This window comes from Cryptomeria japonica, chromosome 8 (assembly GCF_030272615.1).
Source record: "Cryptomeria japonica chromosome 8, Sugi_1.0, whole genome shotgun sequence".
In the NCBI taxonomy this organism is placed as follows: Eukaryota; Viridiplantae; Streptophyta; class Pinopsida; order Cupressales; family Cupressaceae; genus Cryptomeria; species Cryptomeria japonica.
In genome coordinates this window covers 721,992,791-722,014,787 of record NC_081412.1, presented here as the reverse complement: position 1 = coordinate 722,014,787, position 21,997 = coordinate 721,992,791, and the positions used below count along the sequence as shown (strand labels likewise).

At 33.9% G+C, this 21,997-nt stretch overlaps 1 protein-coding gene across 1 annotated transcript; it reads left to right on the top strand.

The window, feature by feature from the left end:
* The first annotated feature begins 16,809 nt into the window (after positions 1-16,809).
* LOC131074193 (uncharacterized) lies at positions 16,810-17,788 on the top strand. Its single transcript, XM_058010758.2, has 2 exons — positions 16,810-17,391; positions 17,498-17,788. Exons 1-2 carry the CDS (start codon positions 16,833-16,835, stop codon positions 17,662-17,664), a joined length of 726 nt encoding a protein of 241 aa, XP_057866741.2. The 5' UTR covers positions 16,810-16,832; the 3' UTR covers positions 17,665-17,788.
* Positions 17,789-21,997: the final 4,209 nt, after the last annotated feature.

Below are 21,997 nucleotides of genomic sequence, written 5' to 3'. Positions count from 1 at the left end.
AAATTAGGTTTAACTTAATATTTGATTTATTTAATCCACTACAAATACTTAATAAATCACAGGGGAAAAGACCATTACATTTGGTATCAGAGCCAAATCGATCTTGAGAGCATGTACGAGATCATTCAATTTTATTTGACTCTGTTGCTAAACATTTATCTTCCCTGTCTTACACATTGGAAAATAAAATCATCAAGACAATAAAATAGTAGTTACTTTTTACTTTAGGTTTTGATTCAAGATTATTAGACTCCCTATAAATCATTTACCAAAGTATTTACCATCACGTTTTTATTACTGAATATGACTTTATGAGTGGATTACTTCTCATTAAGAAATAATTACTAATAGAATAGGCAAAATTTTTAACATCTTTAAATGTAAATATGGTAAATTATGTGAGAAAAAGTAACCATTCTTAGTAGAGAGTAACTTTTAGTTAACCCTTTGTATGCTTTTTTTTAAAGAGGTAGGAATAGGAAGATTTGGGAGATAAACCCTAGATTACACATAATCTATAGATCTTTTAGAATTAAAATTATATTTTAGTTTGTTGTATGTATTAAATTATTATTATTTTTTAATTTATTTTTAAACCAATGACATTTGTTTTAAGTTTATTTATGTTTTATTTTTATTTTTTATTTTTTATTTTCTATGAGTATCTAACAAAAACCTTGGATTTCATAGAGAGAGAGATCCGCATCAACTTTGCCTTTTGCAACTCTCTAAGGGCATTAAATCAGATGATGCATTTCTATCCCTGGTTCTAAAATTATTTTCACTAGTTCCTTGCTGGATTCCCAACTTGATATTTTTTGCTCTTAATAAAAATAAATCTAAATTGTCTTGTAAGGAAAATAAATTAGTTAAGCAAAGGAAGTACATTTGAAAACATATACATCTTTAAATAATTGAAACAACTCTAAGCTAGAGAATCTCCTTAAGACAAAAATTTGGTAAAGACCTTAGGAAAAAAAAAAAAAGAAAAAAAAGAAGGGGGAATTGACCCATCACAATGGCTTCAGAAAATGGCTAAAAAGCTTACGAAGACCTAGAGAGAACCAATCAAGTCCTACTAAATGAAATCGCCGAACTAGTGACTCAAGTCAATCAACTTAAGAAGGAATCTATAGAATGAAGCAAACAACAAGAGATATCAATCTCAGAGAGCAAGAAAAGTTCTCGATCAACATGTCATCAAAACAACAGAAATGAAAAACATAGAACAAAAAGTAAACGACGACGAGAATCATTTGAAGAGAGTGACACTTCCAAATCAAACAACTCTGACACTTGTGAATCAAAATCCTTAGAAAATACATTTAACAAACAAACACAATGAGAATTAGATAATTTTGCCCATAAAATCAAGCTACCTGAATATAGTGGGGACACTAGTACAGGAGAGGAAGCAGAGCAGTGGTTGACTAACCTAGAAAGATATTTTGACTTACAAAACACAAGTACCTATGCTAGAACAAAGATCGCCACCTACCAATTGAGAAGTAGTGCATGAAATTGGTGGCAAGATATAGTTAGATCTTTAAAGCTACAAATTGATAGAACAAAATGGTCACAATTTAAAAAATTATTTCAACAAAAATATCTTTCCGATTACTTTTTACAAGAAAAGAAGACTGAATTTTTTCAATTGAAACACAGGCTACAAACTGTAAGTGAATATAAACAAAACTTTGAAAGACTTAAGAGATTTGTACCATTCATAGAAGGACATGATCGTGTTGTTAGATTTATCAATGGTTTAAGATATGAATACCAAGCTCAAGTATGGTGCGGCAAGCCAGTATCAGTAGATGAAGTTGCACAAATTGCAGAAAATTTTGAAAATTATCATCAAATTTCAAGACAAAAAAGAGAAAATTGCAAAAGAAATAGGGAAGGATCACGTAAGGAAACTTTCAAACAAGGAAGACAATATTCCAACCAAAATACCATTCAGTGTAGATCCACCAATATGTCCCATTTCAACAAAGACCACAAAACATCATCAAGAATTCAATGTTAGGCTTGTGGTGAAAATCATCTTCAGTGAAATTGTCCTCGAATGCACCCTTATTGTGGGAAATGTGGCAAGAACCACCATAAAAATGACCGTTCATGCAACCCCCAACAACAACAAAATCAAGATAATAAGGTTTTCACCCCTTCCAACATGAAGATTTATGCAGCTGTAGATATAGGTACGGTGCATTACCAACCTTCTTTAATTGAAATTAAAGGTTCTATAAATAATCATCCCATTGTTTTTCTTGTTGATTCAGGAAGTAGTCATAACTTTATTTCTCCTAGGGTTGTAGCACAACTAAGGATTGCATCTAAATCAATTGAACCTTTAGATGTCGAAATGATAGATGGTAGAATAGTTACACAAACAGGTGAAATTATTGAAAATTTAAAATTTGAATTAGACAAGCTTGTAACATATGATCATTTTCACATATTAAATCTAGGTACGTATGATGCTATTCTAGGTATGATTTGGTTGGAGAAAAACAATGCTTTCCTAGGTTGTGAAAACAAATAGGTTATGCTAAACTCTAACATGGGGACATGTCACATTTTACAGGGGGAGAAAAGACCTCTTCACATTAAAACCATTTCAGCAATGCAAGTTAAGTGTAGTGCGAGGAAAAATTGTAAAATATTTTGTTCTATGCTTTTCAAAACATGTGATAAATTTAAATTAGATATTAATATTAAACCTGTGGTGCAAGAATTTAAAGATGTGTTTCCTGAAGAATTAAATAGGTTACCTCCTAAATGATCTGTAGAACATGCAATTGATCTAGTTCTTGGGGCAGAACCTGTCTCCAAAGCTCCCTATCGACAGTCAATCCCTGAATTAATTGAACTAAAAATCCAATTAACACAACTACTTAAGGAAGGTAAGATAAGGCCAAGTGTCTCTCCATGGGGTGTAGCAGTATTATTAGTTAAAAAGAAAGACGAGACCATGAGGTTATGCATAGATTATAGACAACTTAACAAATTAACCATAAAGAACAAGTACCCCTTGCCTCGAATTGATGACTCCTAGACCAGTTACATGGTGCCAAATGCTTTTCCAAAATAGATCTATGGTCAGGATACCATCAAATTCATATTAAAGAATCTAACATTTCCAAAATGGCATTTCGAACATGATATGGTCATTATGAATTTGTGGTAATGCCTTTTGGTCTAACTAACGCACCTGCAACCTTTATGACCTTGATGCATGATATCTTCGGACCATTTCTAGATGTATTTGTTATCATCTTTTTGGATGACATATTAATATACTCAAAAAATGAGCAAGAACATGAGCAACATTTGAGGATGGTACTAGAGACCTTACGAAAACACACATTATATGCCAAATTAAGCAAGTGTGAATTCTTTAAATCAGAGGTATCTTATTTAGGTCATATAGTTTCAGAAAAAGGTATTTCACCAGACCCTGCTAAGATTAAAGCAATTCAAGATTGGCCTATCCCCAAGGATGCTTACGAAGTAAGAAGTTTCCTAGGATTATCTGGGTTCTATCGTCGGTTTGTTAAAAACTATTCAAAAATTGCTGCACCTTTAACCGACCTAACTAAGAAAGATCAAAATTATAAATGGATTGATGAATGTGATAAGGCTTTTGAAACATTAAAAACATTGCTAACAAATGCACCTATTCTTTGCACCCCAAATTTTAGCAAACCTTTTGTTGTGATTACAGATGCATGTGGGATAGGTATAGGTGGTGTTCTAATGCAGGATAACCAAGTTGTATGCTATGAATCAAGAAAATTATTACCTACAGAAAGAAACTATCCTATTCATTATCTTGAAATTATTAGGGATTGTCCATGCCTTAAAGGTTTGGCGATACTATTTATTGGGAAACAAGTTTATTTTGAAAATAGACCATCATAGTCTTCAACACATATTTACTCAACCTCAACTTAACATGAGACAAAGAAGGTGGATGGAACTCTTAATTGAATATGATTTCACTATCCAGTATGTTCCTGGAAAAGAGAATGTAGTGGCAGATGCCTTAAGTCAAAAAAGATTATGTGTTAATGCTTTGACGTTGGTAAGGAGCCAATTTGAACATGATATCAAATCCAAATTACCTATCGACGACTATTTCCAACCAATTTATGAAGGCCTCCAAAATCAGTCCCCTAATATCCATTTGAAAGATCGATTAGAACAATATTTACTAAGTAGAAATGGACTCCTCTATTTCAAAGGAAGATTGTGCATTCCTAATATCCTTGGCATTAAATCAAAAATATTTAAAGATTCTCATGATATACCTATAGCCGAAGACCCTGGATTTCAAAAAACCTATCTTTCAATCAAGAAAAACTACTTTTGGCCTCAAATGAAGAGTGAGATCCGTACTTATGTGCAACAATGCTTAACTTGTCAAAAGGTAAAAGCAGAACAGTGTAAACTTCTTGGCCTCTTGCAACCCTTGTCTATTTTAGAGTAGAAATGGGAATCAATTAGTATGGATTTTATCACTGGATTACCTCGAACCCAAAAAGGTCATGATTCTATCTTTGTAGTAGTAGATCGATTAACCAAAATGGCACATTTTCTACCCATCAAGATAAAATCTTTTGCTTCTGACATTTCCCACATATTTGTTAAAGAAATTGTTAGATTGCATGGTATTCCAAAGAATATTGTTTCAGATCGAGACCCTAGATTTACATCATCTTTTTGGAAATCTCTTTTTTCTGAACTTGGCACTAAATTAAGCTTTAGTACTGCATATCACCCTAAATCTGATGGGCAAAATGAATGAATTAATAAAGTCTTAGAAGATATGTTGCGCATGTATACCATGGATAAACCCAAATCATGGGAGGACTACTTACATTTAGTTGAGTTTGCCTACAATCAAGGATATCATTCAACAATTAAGATGTCACCTTTTGAAGCTATGTATGGTCAAAATTCTAACACACCTATCTCTTGGTCTGACCCTGTTCATAAGATTTGGTATGAAAATGAAAACTTGTTAGAGATGGATGCTATTATTAACAAAGCCAAACAAAACATGAAAGCTGCCCAGGATCGATATAAAAGTTGGGCTGATTCCAAGAGGGCTACTCGAGATTTTGATGTTGGTGACCATGTTTTCTTAAGAGTCAAACCAAAAAGGAGCTCATTAAAGCTTGGAAAGTATTCTAAAATAGCTCCTCGTTATTGTGGTCCTTTTCAAATATTAGAACAAATAGGAAATGTTGCTTATAGACTTGCTTTACCTCCTTAGTTGCAAATTCATGATGTATTTCATGTAAGTTTACTTAAGAAATATATTCATAATGTAGATCATGTTATTCATTGGAAAAGTATTTTTGTTGAACCTTCTTGTGAATTTAAAATTGAACCAGAAAGAATAATTGAAAAAAGAACTAGAACATTAAGAAATAGAATTATAGAAGAAGTAAAAGTTAAATGGAGTCATTGTGGTAATGATAGTGCTACATGGAAAAAAGCTGATTTTATTAGAGTTCAATATCCACAATTGTTTGACTAAATGTTATTTTACATGTGTTAATGATGCAGAAACTCCTCATGCTACTGAGGGTAGCAGCTGATTTACATGGGGAGAAATGTTATGGGACTTTTTCCCATCGAAATAAATTGCAATAAATATAATTAGATAAATGTAATTATGAACATTATTATAGTTATGAAAGGGTGTGATTTTTGGTAACCACCCTGTGACATTATATAAACCCGTGAATTAATAAAGAAGGGTACACAGAGAGAGAGTGAGAAACTAATAGAAGAAAAAGCGATTGAAAGAAGCAAAAGCAAGAGGATAGTTAAGGTCTGGTGGTTGGGCATTGAGCATTGGAGAAGGGGCATACAGTGTGTGTCCAACTCGGGGTACAACGTACACCCGGGAGTGTCCTGGCCAGGGTTGTGTTTATTTCATGTTGTGAAGACATGTGGGGTTCTGTGTAAGAACCGTGTCCTCTCGGAGTGCTTACTTGCCTGGAAAACCCTAGGCCTATAACTAATCCTCTACGTGGGGGAAAGCAACCTCTCCATGATTTACAAATATGTATTAATCAATTTTATTTACAATCATTGCCCTAATGTTTCACTGCTACAAATTATTATCTCAATGTTTTATTATTGATTATTGATGTACATTCATCTTTAATATAATTGTTCTATAAATGTTTTGAAGGTTAATTCAATATAAAATAATATAAATGTTATGAGTGATTAGTTTATCATTCCCTTGAATAATTACTTTTGGTTAATTAAATTAGGTTTAACTTAATATTTGATTTATTTAATCCGCTACAAATACTTAATAAATCAGAGGGGAAAAGACCGTTACAATCAGGGCTAGGCCAAGATTTTGGCCAACAAATATATGCAGAGGGTCCCGATGGAGGAAATCCCTAGATATCCGCTTGAGGGAAAGGGCTCTTCGATCTGGTATACTCTCAAGAGGGGGACTTCTCTCATTAAGCCAGGACTCTTTTGGATTTGCAGGAGGGGGGAAGAGGTCCTTTTCTAAAATGACTCTTGGGATGGCTATCCTCTCATTCTTGATTAGTTCCCTAACCATGGGAATCTGTGCCAGAGGTTTTTGGAGGCTGGATGGTCAAGGGTGAGTGACTTCAAGGCTGTGTATAGGTGTGGACATCTGGAGTTGGAGAGGTGGAAGTCTCGTGATGAGTGGCCGGTTGCTAAGATGGAGGAAGAGTGTGCGGAGCTGCAGGGCATTTTGGCGAGTAGACACTGTAGCTCCCTCAAGGGTAGAGATGGGCTGGCTTGGTTTCCCAATCCTAAGGGCGTGTTTACAGTGACTAGTGGATATCAGGAATTGTTGTACCAAAGACTTGAGGGAAGAGAGGTGAATCGGTGGAAACAGGCGTGGAGTAATGTGTCTTGGCCGAAGTGTAATTGCTTTGCTTGGACTTTGCCTTTGAATAGATGTCTAAATTGGGAAAATATCCGCAAGCAGGAATTTCTAGGGCCCTCTATCTATGTTTTGTGTGGCAATGGGGAGGAAGATTCCTCACACCTGTTCTTCAGATGCCCCTTCTCTCTGCTTATTTGGCATTATTGGTGGGGGGTGTGGAAGCATCCTTGTATCCATGTGGATTCTCTAGTGGAGTTCTGGAGTAGTTTGAGCAGACCTCCTATCCTATCCTCCTTCCTTCAGATTGTCTAGTATATTGGGCCCATCTTCATTCTATGGTAGATATGGCTCGAGAGGAACAAGAGAATCTTTCGTGAGGTCAGATTGTTTGTTCAATAATTTTGGAATAGGATCATTGCAATGATCTGGGAGATGGTGGAAGCGAAATGTGAGGTCAATTTTCTTTTGGGTAGAGATGAGACTGATATTGTGAGTAGGCTTGGTCTATAGGAGTTGTCTCTGGCCTCAACTTGTGTTAGGAGAGGTAGACGGGCCATGAAGAAGGTGCAAAGGATGGGAAGGTGGACACCCCCTCAGGATGAGTTTATCAAGATTAACACTAATGGCTCATCTAGGGGTAACCCAGGCCCTGCTGGAGTTGGTGGTGTTGGCAGGAATAGCATGGGGGAGGTTGTTTTCCTCTTTTCAGTGCATAAAGGGTGGCAATCTAATAACTTTATGGAGGGATTTGCGATTATCTATGCCCTTGAACATGCTTGTGAACTAGGATGAAGGAAGGTGATTTATGAATCAGACTCAAAAATTGTTTTTAACTTGTTGACGGAGCAAAAGCTGAGTGGGATTCAGTGGCAGTTGGCAGGGATTGTTCAACAGATTCTCCAAATTAGTTCTTTAATGGAACAAGTCTCTTTCATCCACATCCCTCATGAATGGAATAGAGCAGCAGATTGTTTGGCCAAGTGGGCCTCAGAACACCGTAGTGATTGGAAAGTTGAAGGTTGGGAGCATCTCTCCGGGGATTACTGTCAGGACTTGCAGAAGATTTTTACTGGGGTTGGTTTGGTGGTTCTTTCCTAGTGCATTGGGTCTCTGGGTCTCTATGTAATTCTTGTCTCTTATTTTCAATAAAGTTTTTACCCCTTTATTAAAAAAAAAACAATTGTTAAGTATCTATAAAATAATTTAAGATTTTAAATAAATAAATTTATTTTATTTCATACATTTATTAAAAATATTTATAAATAATAATTTGATGCTAGTTACATATATTTAACAAAATTAAATTAATCAAACAAAACAAAACAAAACAATTGTTAAGTAAATAAAATGATTTAAGATTTTAAAAAAATATATTTATTTTATTTCATACATTTATTAAAAATATTTTCAAAAATTTTGCCACTTACATAATTTTAACCAAATTAAATTAATTAAACAAAATAGAATAAAATAATTGTTAAGTAGATAAAATAATTTAATATTTTCAGTAAGTGTATTTATTTTATTTCATACATTCATTAAAAATATTTACAAATAATAATGTGATGCCACTTACATATATTTAACAAATTAAATCAATTAAACAAAATAGAATAAAATAATTATTTAAAGGAAGATAAAATAATTTAAGATTTTAAATAATTATATTTATTTTATTTCATACATTTATTAAAAATATTTATAAATAATAATTTGATGCTGCTTACATATATTTAACAAAATTAAATTAATTAAACAAAATAATTTTTAATTTTTTTTAAACTAGATAAAATAATTTAAAATTTTAAATAAGTAAATTTAATTTTTTTTCATACATTTATTATTACTAATTTGATGCCACTTACATATATTTAACAAAATAAAATTAATTAAACAAAATAAAATAAAACAATTGTTAGGTAGATAAAATAATTTAAAATTTTCAATAAATATATTTTATTTTATTTCATAAATTTATTAAAAATATTTCTGATGTCACTTACATATATTTAACAAAATTAAATTAATTAAACAAAACAAAACAAAATAATTTTTAAGTAGATAAAATAATTTAAAATTTTAAATAAATATATTTTATTTTATTTCATACATTTATTAAAAATATTTATAAATAATAATTTGAAATTATTTGAGTTATTGAAGAATTTTTTATTTATTTACTAATTATTTCTTTTATTTTAAAATTATTAAATTATTTTATTTACTTAAATTTTTCTTAAACATTTTTTTAAAATTTTTTTTTTTTAAAATATTTATATGTTGTGTTTATATTTTAGTTGATGTATTAACAATAACAAATAGTAGTAATAAAAAAACAAATAGTACTCTTTAGAAAACTAAAAAATTATTAAATCTTTTTTACCAAGTTCATCATTAGTAGCATTTCAGAATAATTATCACACTAAAAGACAATATGTGCCACTTTATTCTTATTCTACTCTACCTTGTAGAGTTGTGTTGAATAATTCTACAATTATCACACTAAAAGACAATATGTGCCACTTTATTCTTATTCTACTTTACCTTGTATAGTTGTGTTGAATAAATGTTTGCAATTGTGTTAGAATTTTATAAATAATAAAATTATATTATATTATGATATATTTTTGAATGTGCATTATTATTTTTTTAAAAATTATAATTTTCTTATTTATTTACTAATTATTTCTTTTATTTTAAAATTATTAAATTATTTTATTTACTTAAATTTTTCTTAAACATTTTTTTTTATAATTTTTAATTTAAAAAAAATTATATATGTTGTGTTTATATTTTAGTTGATGTATTAACAATAATAGATAGTACTCATTAGAAAACTAAAAAATTAAATAAAAATGAGATTAAATCATTTTAATCAAATTCATCATTAGTAGCATTCTGGAACAATTATCACAGTAAAAGACAATATGTGCCTACCTTGTATAGTTGTGTTGAATAAATGTTTGCTATTGTGTTAGAATTTTATAAATAATAAAATTATATTATATTATGATATATTTTTGAATGTACACTATAAGAAAATCCCTAATTTTGGAGTTAATCAAATTGTTGTTAATTATTTTTTATATTAAAAATAGAGTAATCAAAAAGAGAAGAAACAGCCCGAAGAAGTCCCAATAAGAAATCAGCTCCGGAGGCAAGCCTCACACGGAGAGAGTGTCACAACCAAAAAAATTGAGTATATAAGATACATTACATACGGAACCAATATTTACAAAAGAGCAGAAACTTGAAAGAGATTAATAAAGTAAATCTTCAAACTGATCCACCCACGCAGTCCATCCAAGAGGCCCTTCCATCCAAGCTATGCTTTTATTGGCTTGGATTTGAGCAATCTTTTTTATCTGATCATCAGTTGCACTTTTGTTTTTGGTTATCTCCTTGTGTAATTTTTTCACCATTTTGTTGAAGAGAGCCAAGTTGTTCATGTGCCTACGCTAATCGTACCCGTCTTTCATTTCAAACACGAACATTGTGGAGTGTCCCATTTTGAGGAATCTGATAAGTTTTTCCTTCTCGATCATCATTGTGATACAAACCTGTGAGGAAATTTTAAGAAGGGTGAGTTTTAAGAACAACTCAGTAAGAGATCTATGCACACCTTGAAACCTTTCTTCGTTTCTACATTTCCACAGCTGCCATAAAATGTTAGAGGAGATAATGAACCATAACATATTAGAATCATTTTTAAGACCATGTATATAGCCCGTAGCTATTTCAAAAATATCAATGAATTTAGGGTATGTTATTCCACATAAGGCCCAAATCTTCTTTGCAAATTTACATTCAAAGAATATGTGTCTACATGATTCAGGTTTATTACAAAGATAACAGAGATCATTAGGCATCAAGTACCTGTTGATGGGGAGCCTATTAAGCATCATAAGCCATTTAAAACATCTGATCTTGGGATCAATAGAGGATTTCCAGATTCTATTAAAATTTTTATTCCAATCCTTCATCTCCAGATCAGTATACCACAAGTTATTCACATGCTTTATAATATCTTGGTTATTATTCAAAGAATTATATACATTTTTAGCTTTGATTTTATATAGTAGGGTGCCATCCGTCCATTTGCTATTGCTGTATCTGTGTGAGTCAATGAAACATCTGGAGGGGATATTTGAGCAAGCTCTAGATATCATGAAGTAAGTTTTTTTATGAGCGGCCGAAAGATTGTATTTATTTTTTAACTCTTCCCAACTGATCAAGCAGTCATTCTCAAATAAATCAATGAAGGTGGAGATTCCTAATTTATTCCAGAATTTAGCCAAGCAGCCTTGAGTCAGGGCAAGAGGCTTCCCTTGGCGATACAGATTCCACCATATGGACCTCTCACCATGAAGAAGGCTGTTCGAGTGAAAGGAATTATCAGAAATACAGTGTCTCGAGGACTCCCAAGCTTTCCATATGGTTTTAAAGATAGGAGATCCATGAACATATGTTGGTAATTTGCCAAATAATATATCAGAAAATGGTAGCTCTTTCCATGATTTAGCCTTTTTTGGGTAGCCCCTCAAAATATTGTTTCTGACAAGTACTTTCCAAGGTTCATCTCCTTCAACACAGTGAGAGACCCATTTGGTGGCAAGAGCTATACCTTGGAGCCTGAGGTCTTTCAAGCCTAGCCCACCATATTTTTTATCAGTACTGCACCAATCCCAATGAACGGCGTGATGCTTTTTGTTACCTTTACCGTCAGACCAAAGGAAGCTCCTTATGGTCTTCTGGATTTCCAATATTTGGTAGTTGTTAAACATCCAAGCTGAAGTGTAGTATATGTTGTATGAAGATAATATTTTTTGGCAAACTTGAAGTCTTCCAGCAAGAGACAAGGATCGGTTGTACCAGTTATTAATCTTTTTGGTGATCTTGGACTTAACCCAGATCCACATATCCTTAATAGAAGGATCAACAGCGAAAGGGATACCCAGGTATTTGACAATATTGTTGGGGCCCCCCCATTGGAATCCATAGTTCAAAAACCAACCCGGAGGTTGCTCGTTCTAGCCAAGACAAATGCATTTGCCTTGAGAGAGTCTAGCACCCGAAATCTTGCAGAAAAGGTCAAGCTTTTTGGTAAGATAACTAAAGTTAATATCTTCCATTTAACCAAATAAGCTAGTATCATCAGCGAATTGGCAGATGTTCAACTCTTCATTGTTAGGTAAGGTGATGCCTTTGACAGCCGGGGATATAGTATTATCAGTAAGAATATAGGATAAAGCTTCAGAAGCAATGACAAAAATAGCAGGGGCGAGAGGACATCCCTGTCTAATAGATCGGGTCAAAGGAAAGGGATCAGATAAGGATCCATTAATTTCAACTTGAGCCATAGCATCTTTAAGAAGGATCTTTATGTAGTTACAGAAGATGTTAGGGAATCCAAAGGCCTTGAGCATAATATCGATAAAATTCCATTCAATTCTATCATATGCTTTCTCAAAGTCTAAGAGAAATATAGCAACGTTCTGATTGGAAGACTTAGCCCAGTTCATTGCTTCCCAGCTGGTTATGAGGTTTTCCAAGATATATCTACCTTTAATAAATCCAGTTTGAGTGGATCCAACAAATTTAGGCAAGATGCTTTCCAATCTGCGAGCTAATACTTTGGCAAGAATTTTATATGAGACATTCAATAAGGTAATTGGTCTCCAATTTTTTATATTTGTTTTGTCTCCCTCTTTAGGGATAAGCTTGATAATACCTCTGTTGATAATACTACCCAAAGACCCTTTATTAAAGGCTTCATTATAAAGGTCAAGGAGATCCGAGCTTATCCATCCAATATTAGCTTGATAAAACTCAGCCGGGATCCCGTCAGGACCAGGAGTTTTATCTTTCTTAAGAGAAGAGATAGCATTAATAATTTCCTGTTTAGTTATACTTTGCCCCAGAGTGTCCGAATCGGTCTGCGTTAATTTTTTGGGGATAATGGAACTAATTGTGTTCTTGAGAGCAGAGGATTCTCTGTTATCCTCAGAAGTAAACAGAGTACAGTAATAGTTAGCAAAAGCTTTCTTAATGTCATTAGGATCAACTAACTCCTTATTATCAACATAAATGCTAGTAATATTTTCATTAATATGTTTTTGCTTAAGATAGTTAAAAAAGTATTTGGAGCCTTTATCACCGTTTTGTATCCAATGTGTCCTGCATCTAAGCTTGGCACCATTGACAAGTTTTTGTTGATGCAAGCGAAGGTTGTCCCTAGCGGCCGAAACAATAGTGACTAAGTTATGATTGGAAGGGTCATTCTGTAGAAGAGTTTCAGCAGTTTTAAGCTTATCAGCGAGATTTCTCTCAGCCAATCTATAATTCTTGGCCTCTTTTTGTCCAATTGTTTGAAGCAGGGTTTTCCAAGCAAGCATATTTTTTTGCCATCTATCACAGCATGAAAGGGACGGGTATCCATTCTTATTGACCGAACTAATGAGTTGGATAGCAATCAAGATGTCATCATCTTCCAGCAAGGAAGTATTGAGGATATATCTAGAGTTACCATTCCGAGGGGCTTGAGGAATACATGTGAGTTTGATACAGGAAGATATGGGATGATGATCCGAGAGGGCCGTAGGATGAACCGAAATAGCATTGCCAAATTTATCAGGGATAAAGGAAAAGCTATTCGAATGAGCGTAGAATCTATCAAGTCTAGCATATATACGGGAAGAGCCTTGCTGAAAGTTACACCAGGTGTATCTAAGATTAGGAGAAATATTGACATTGTTTTTAATAGGATCAAAAAGTTTTTTATATTGGATCATATTATTCCAATGGTCAATCTCAGCCGGCTTCCAGCTAAAGGGTCTGCCACCCGATTTATCAATTTGAGATTCAATCATGTTGAAGTCTCCTCCCAAAATCCATGGGATGTCTGGAAGGCAGGTTAACCAAAGCCAGAGGTCAGCCCTCTCCATAGGGTCATTAGGGGCATAGACAGAGCATATTCCAAAGGAAACATTATTGAAACAGAAAGATGCCCACACAGAACTATTGCATGGAGATCAACCTTTATCCATAATGTACTTGGTCCATTTCGGATTGATAAGCAGCGCAGTACCACCCCTACCTTTTGAGTGAGCAGTACAGATTTTTATGGAGTCTTTCCAGATAATGTCAAGACTACAATCTAACATAAAATCAACAGCTTTGAGTTCTTGTAACATAATGAAATCTTTGTTCTTAATAGTGTCTAAAAAACGCTTAGCAATATATTTCCTATCTGGGGATTCAAGACCCCTTACGTTCCATGAGATAAAATTCATTCTAGATTGTTGTCAGTGGGAACGCAAATAAGTTCCATGGACCCTTCTGTCCTGTTAGAAATGCTTTGAGAGGATAACTCTTCAGTCCCGCACCCGCCAGGACTTTTGTTTTTTGACCCCGGAGGTCTACCCCGTCTCTTAGATCTGGGGAAATCTTTCTGCCATTCTAAGTCATCCGCTTCCGCTTCAGAAATCTTAGAGCAGACATTCCCACTTTCAGGTCTAAGTGACAGAGTAGAGATATTTTGGTCTTTTGTAGGCTCGGTAGGAATAGTTATCTTGTTACTTTTATTTGCTGGAACTATTTCCAGATAATATCCTTCATCAATTTCTTTGAAGGTCTTAGTTTTAGTGGAGGTAGGATTAATATTAACTGGTGTGGGAGGAACATAGGTCATAGGAGTCACAGGTGGAATGTTAGCTTTGTTAGTTTTATTACCTTGAGCTTCCGGGTTTTCAATTTTCCTTCTTCTTTTTTTGTCTGATTTCCTTTGGACTTCTTGAAACCCATCTGTCATATTAACATCTATAGTGGGTTCGGCCATTTTGGTAGAGGCTTGATCATTCATGAGCGTAACAGGTGTGGGAGATAGCACTGGAGATACCACAGTGGTATTAGTAGGAGGGACAGGGTTTTTCATAGTTGCTAAATCAACAGGTTTAGGATTAGGATTAGCCCCATTTTTTTTTATTGATAATGGGGCATTCTCGGCGAAGATGTCCTTCCTTTTTACACAAAAAACAAGCATTCAGACCCCCAAGGATTTCCAGCGGACATGAGATAACCTCTCCAAGAATGTTGATCTCGAGGGCCGAAGGGATTTCTATACCAGGTTTAATCGAAACTAAAGCCCTAGCGTCCATGTGAGGAACCAGCCGAGTAGAATCATCAAATCTAATAACCTTACCAAGTGGTTCCAGGAGTTGGGTAATGAAACGCCAAAGATATGGGGGCAGATTTTTAACAATGATCCATCTTGGTGCCGACAGAGCAAGCACCTCTTCATGGATAGCTTCCGGAGTCCATGCTAATGCGCGAAAGGTAGTATTACCCACATTCCAATACTGCCGTTTGAGAACAGCTTTCTGCGCTTCCGTAGTTTTAAAGAAGATAACAAACAACCCCTTCTGCACCTGCCTACAGAAAGATATGCTATGCCCTAGCTTGAGATTCCAATAATTGTAAAACCAATCATCAAGAAATTTCCTAGCAGGGCATCTTTCTATATCAACAGCAGCAAAGAAAATGGCAAAATTTTTTAATCTATTTTTTTCCCTCACAATTTCACCTAGCATTTCAGGATTAGGCGAAATGGAAAAAGGTTTCAAGGTGTTCACAGAGCCCTTACCTGGCTCGGCCTCATCTTGCTGATGCGATATACAAAATTTAGCCGAAGCAGCGACAGTGGTGTTGGCCACCGCTTCAGAGAAGGTTTTTGTTGATGAAAAAAAATTGTGATTATCATTTTTGCTGTTAATCGGTTTAGATGCAGGGGATGCAACGGAGGCATTAATGGGCGTTTTGGCAGAAGTAACGTCTTCTGCAGAGGGTAATAAAGGCGGGCCAAACATCTTATATTTTTAAAAAAACAAAAGGAGAATGGAACGTGCACACCTGTGACATCGGTAGAGGAGCCCTAGTTGATGCGGTCGCCACGTTGTAATGCTTAGTCGGATGCAGAGTTCATTCGAGGATGCAGCGCGAGAAAACGCAGAGCCAATGACTAATCTTCCTGAAAATCGTTATTTAAATTTAATTTTTAATTATTCAAAAACAATTATCACAATAAAAGACAATATGTGCCTACCTTGTATAGTTGTGTTGAATAAATGTTTGCTATTGTGTTAGAATGTTAATCAAATTGTTGTTAATTATTCAAAAACAATTATCACAGTAAAAGACAATATGTGCCTACCTTGTATAGTTGTGTTGAATAAATGTTTGCTATTGTGTTAGAATTTTATAAATAATAAAATTATATTATATTATGATATATTTTTGAATGTGCACTATAAGAAAATCCCTAATTTTGGAGTTAATCAAATTGTTGTTAATTATTTAAAAAAAATTTATTTTTGTTAAAAAATTAAATATATTGTATAATTATATCTGCTTTATACTTTATAAATTAAATAGAAAACTGATTAAATATTAATTCACTTCAAAAATTTGCATGTGACTAGTAAATTTATTAAAAAAAAAAAAACTAACACAGACAACTAATAATAACTATTTTTTAAAAAACATTCATGCTAAAAATAGCCTAAACATATTTTATATCTACGATAAAATATTAATAAAAATGGAGCTGTTTGAAATGTATGTTGGAACCTAATTTTTTTATAAATTGCTTTCATCCATTGTTGTGAGCGTTGCATTGAGCATTAGCACGTCTGGGAATTGTTGTGAGATTGAGCAACAGTATTGAGAATTGAAGTTAAAAGGAATAGAGGGAATTGTTGTGAGATTGAGCAACAGTACTGAGAATTGAAGTTAAAAAGAATAGAAGAAAATGGAATCGATGGGAAAATGGCGCCAGTTTTTTGAAGGTGCAGATGGTGATATATTGAGTGTGATTGAGGGTGGAATCCTGGTTGCAGCTTCTAATTGCCCCAATGAATTCAGGAAAAGAAGAGACATGATCGCCCAGAAGCTTTTCACTTGTTTATCTTCTGCTGCTGCTGCTGCTGAACTTGGCTCTTCTGCTGAGGAAGATCAGTCTGGAAATGCACAAGAGGAAGATGATTCTGGAAATGGGAAAGAAAAAAATCATTCTGAAAATGTTGAAGATCAAAGGCAGAGTGTAAAACAGCATGGAAGACCTATTATTCGAATCAAGTTTTTGAATAAAGTAATCAAATGCTTTGCCTCTACTACTCCTGCTCCTAATGCTGTCTCACTTGGCTCTTCTGCTGAGCAAGATCATTCTGGAAATGCACAAGAGGAAGATCATTCTGGAAATGGGGAAGAAAAAGATAAAGATCATTCTGGAAATGGGGAAGAAAAAGATACGCATTCTGGAAATGTGGAAAATAAAGATCAGTCTGGAAATGTGGAAGAGCCAAAGCAAAGCGTAAAACATGTGGGTACTGATCTTCAAGAGTGCAAATTGAAGTCTGTGAATGAGGATTTTTTAAGAGAGAAGATGGAATCATCCAAGAGAAGACTGCAACAAGGCTACCAACAAGCAGAAAGGGGTGTGTTCTTTTTGTTTCTGTTTCTGAAACGCTTAAATTATGTAGTACCAAGGCATGCATGAAGTATTTAGTGAGATAAGCTAATGAATTTGTTTTGTTTGTGCAGCCAAGAGGCAACGTACAGTTCAAGTAATCGAACTGCAAGATCTGCCCAAGCAGCATGGAAGACCTACTTGTGATATGCCCAAACAGCATGGAAGACCTACTTGTCATATGCCCAAACAGCATGGAAGACCTATTTTTCGAAAAAGTGGTAGAAGACCTATTTTTTGAATAAGCAATTTCAGCTTAGTTCATTATCTCTGGTGAGGGGAATATATGCAGCTCCTTATGGGCATCCCCATTATGTAAGGGACAGAAAGAAAAAAACATTACATTGTTATTTTGACAAAATTTGTAAGCTATCGTCTCATAAATTTGTATGAGATAACAATTATAAGTTTCAGGTTGTGCATGTTTTGATAATTCTTATATTTTTAAGCTTTTCATGATTCATTGAATTTGATTGTGAGAGCCTCATTGTAAGTGCAAGTATCAATGACCTCTAGATAGTAATCATGACTTGTATACCTTTATTCCGAACAAGTAAAAGCATACAATAAGCAACCCTCATACTAACATATGTAGAATAACAAAAAGGCCATGCTAATTAGAAATAGTAAATCTTGTCAGTTGATGAGCAGGAAAGAATAAAAATGGGGAATATTGTTGTTATGGTTATGACTTTAAAACCAGAAGTGTTTATAAATATTCTAGATAACTAGTTATTAAAACACTAGAATATAGATTACATGCACGTAAAAATACAAAATTTTAATGCCGCATCTGTGGATGTGGCAGTGAAGAGATCAAAATCAGCTTCACTATGGCTGCCAACTAACACTAGTAGGGAAGAAAGTAGTAAAAATAAAACAATCCTTTTGTGGAGGTAAACACTTCTTGCACTATCAATGCATCACTTTGGCACTCTGTTTTCATTATTTAAGACAACTAAACAGTTCTTGCATCACTTTGGCACTCTGTTTTCATTATTAAAGAGAAAAATATCATAGCCAAACACAATACCAATGATCTTTGATGAGTAACTCTATACATTTGTATAAAAAATTCATATGCTTGCCAACACCTCTTGTAAGATAGATCAGTATCATGAAATGATACAAAAGCAGGCTTGTGAGATATTGTGATGCACGATGCACCTATTGCACAAACTTTTGCACAGAACTGCTCTTCCATGCTTGTGGTGACAACACATTGTAAAAAAGTGGTGCCATTTCTGATGTCTGTTCTCCAATGCAATGTTCGTCACCCTAGTTTACTTCTTTCTCTGGATGGTAACGATCTAAGATATAGTCAAGATCAACCTGAAAAAAATAGAACTAGTATATAACTTATAAACTTCAAAATGGCCATATTTTATAAAAAGACCTTTTTAGTTCATACCCAATACATTAAGCTGGCAAAATCAGTCTTCAAATGCAAATAGTCTATAGTCTTCAATACAAGAATTACGTCCAATAGTCTATTATTAGCTGAAATGCTTGAAAGACAGCACACAACGGATAGCACAATGATAAATCTGTACAGTATTTTGAAGTAGAAAAAAAGCTACAATTCATTATTTACTAGCCTTGATCAGCAGATCTCCTTTGTATTGCTAGATAAATTTATGTTAAATATAGCCACAATATCAATTGTGAACCATTTTGATATCTAGGGCTTCTGTATATTGAACAAAATAATGGAAATGCTTATCTACCACAAAAAATTACAATGTCAGAACCACGAAAAATTGCGGTGTTACAGGAATCCTTATTGACGTTGAGGACATGAATATGCAATGAATAATATGCACCATTTTGCGTCTGCTTCTAAAGAACAAGATTTTGCATAGAAAGGGGTTTTTGAATAAAAGATTTTGCATAGCAAAGGGTTTTTGGATATAATTATAGGATATACACACTTTGAATATGTTGAAAAGGCTTTAGAAATTTTTGACGTAAATGCAATTGGCAGGTGTAAAGCCAAAATCCACAAACCTTTTATCTTCTCTGCAATTGATCTCCATTATTTTGTCAATCCCTCTGCAATCTGAGTTCTAAACCCTTGAATGGTAGCAGTAGCAACAAATACTGTTATTATCTGCAAACTAAGTTTTTAAAAACGATGCAACTGCCCCTGTATGCATTGCGTGAGTGCAAAATGTACTAGCGTAGACGGCACACCTGTTCACTCGTACCAGAAGCGTAGTTTTTTATAATTTTGAATGGTTTTATACTGATATAAATGTAAATAGCTTTGGGGTCTATATATAACAATACAGTTGGAAAATAATAAATAAATAAATAAATTTATATCCTATTGGTAACCCTTGCTTGTTTATGAAAGATTCAAAGAAATCTAGTTAGAATAGTTATTTTTATATAGTAGTAATAGAGAAAAGTTTTTTGTTGAGAAAATTACACTCATGCCTATTAGTACTTATCTTAAGAAATGTTATATCAGTCTAAAAATATTTTTACAATAACAAAATAATATAATTATTCTCTTGTGAATTTATGTTGTTATGGAGGGATAAAAAACATATATATTAATGTGGCAGCAATATGTGATGCCAGTAATGAAGAGGATAGAAGAAAGCAAATAAAAATATACATATTTGTGTATGCTAGCATGGGCTTCACCATTAATGGATGGTCAATACCATGCTATAATTATTATTACATATACTACTAGCAGTAATGCTATGATTCTATTTAATATTAATATTAATAGTAGTACGAAGTTAATTTCTAGCTTGGGTGGTTAGATAATATGATAAACATTAATGAATAATGTATTTTGTATGTAGGTTATACAATTTTTTTATTTTAACATTAAACTCAACATTAAGATTAAATTATTGATTAATTGTATTAAATATTTTTTTTTACCTTTACATACTACTAATTATGTCATGGCTAGCTGAATGACAAAACTTTGTGAGGTGCTTTGTCCCATAGGCTATATTTAGCCTCATGGATATCAAAATATTTTTTTCTTCTTCTTCTATGTGTTACCTTGTACATAAAATGGATAGATTTGTGCAATGCCACCATTTGGTTCTCAAGGAGAGATTCACTAGGAGTAGGGAATTGTAACAAAATGATAATTCCAATATTACCATAGTTATGTGTGTTTAACCATGTTCATGTTACGATAACATGAACATTTTTTCTTGGAAAGTACACAATGAACTTCACACTCCCTGAGGTGTTACCTTACCATTCTCATCTCTTCAACATCGTGTCAAAGGCAATAGGACATGGGTAACATCCACGCAAGTACAAAGTAGTATGTCTTGTAGTATCATGGTAAGTGTTCGAATGAGATCTTGCATTAGTAGTTTTACAGAAAAAAATGTTACTTGTGTTTTTGCCTTTAGGTTAAATTTGGGGCATGACAATAAGGTACCCATTATCATTAATTAAAGGATCTTAGTTTAGATCTCTTGCATTATCTATTTGAGTCTCCTTTGGCCTCTTTGAGGCTGTTGTAATGTTGAAATCAAAACTCCACTTTGCCATTTTTTGCAAGTGGCCCATTGTACACACACTAAGTATAAAGTGTCAAATCATCATTTTTTTTTTGGAGGGGGGGGGCGGGTGGGTTTCTTTGATTGAGTGAATTTGGAGGGGTGTCTTGTGTGATTGTGCCTCTCTTTCCTTGTGCTCTTTCATTTTTGTTTCTATGATTTCTCATAAATTTCCACCTTTTACTCTACATAATTATGCATCTTGGAAAATTAAAGCATGGATCAAACTAATGGAAAAAGGGCTCACGCATTACATAGATGGAACAATAGCAGTACCACCAGATCCTAAGGTTGATCCTAATGTTCAGTTAGAATGGCTCACTAAGAATTGCATGGCTCTTGGAACTTTGCGTAAGTATGTATCAGATGACCTCATTTTTCACACTGAGAAGTGTTCTACAATCAAAAAGGATTGGAACATCTTTCAGAAATTGTATGGTTAAGTTGATGAAATCAGAGTTTACAAAATTGACAATGAGCTCACCAACTTGGATCCCAAGAGTTTTGATACAATCCAAGATTATGTCACCAAAGCAAATGAGCTAAGAGAAAAGCTTAAGGATTATGGAATTGACAAAAAGGACGCTCAGTCAATATTCAACTTGTTGGACAAACTTTCACTTGAATATGCAGCATTTGTTTCTAGCTTCCAAACTCATCGTTTGATAGTGGGGAGTTCCTACACTATGCCTTCATTTGATGCTTTCATAGAAATGTTGATGTTGGAACAATCTAAGTTGTTGAACATGGGGATTCTCAAGTCTTCAAAGTCCAAGGCTTTGGTGGCTAATCAAGGGAGTCAAGGCAAAGATTCCAACAACAAGAAGAAGTAATCTAAGTCAAAGCCACAACAGGAAAAAGGACAATCCTCCTCTCCATCACAAGGTGATTTTTCATCCTCTTCCAAGAAGGGGAATCCACCTAAGAAGGATAAACCAGCTTGTGCTTATTGCAAGAAGTATGGTCATGATGAGCATCGATGCCACATGAAGCAAGTTGATGAGTTGCCAAATCTTCTTAAGAAGAACGACA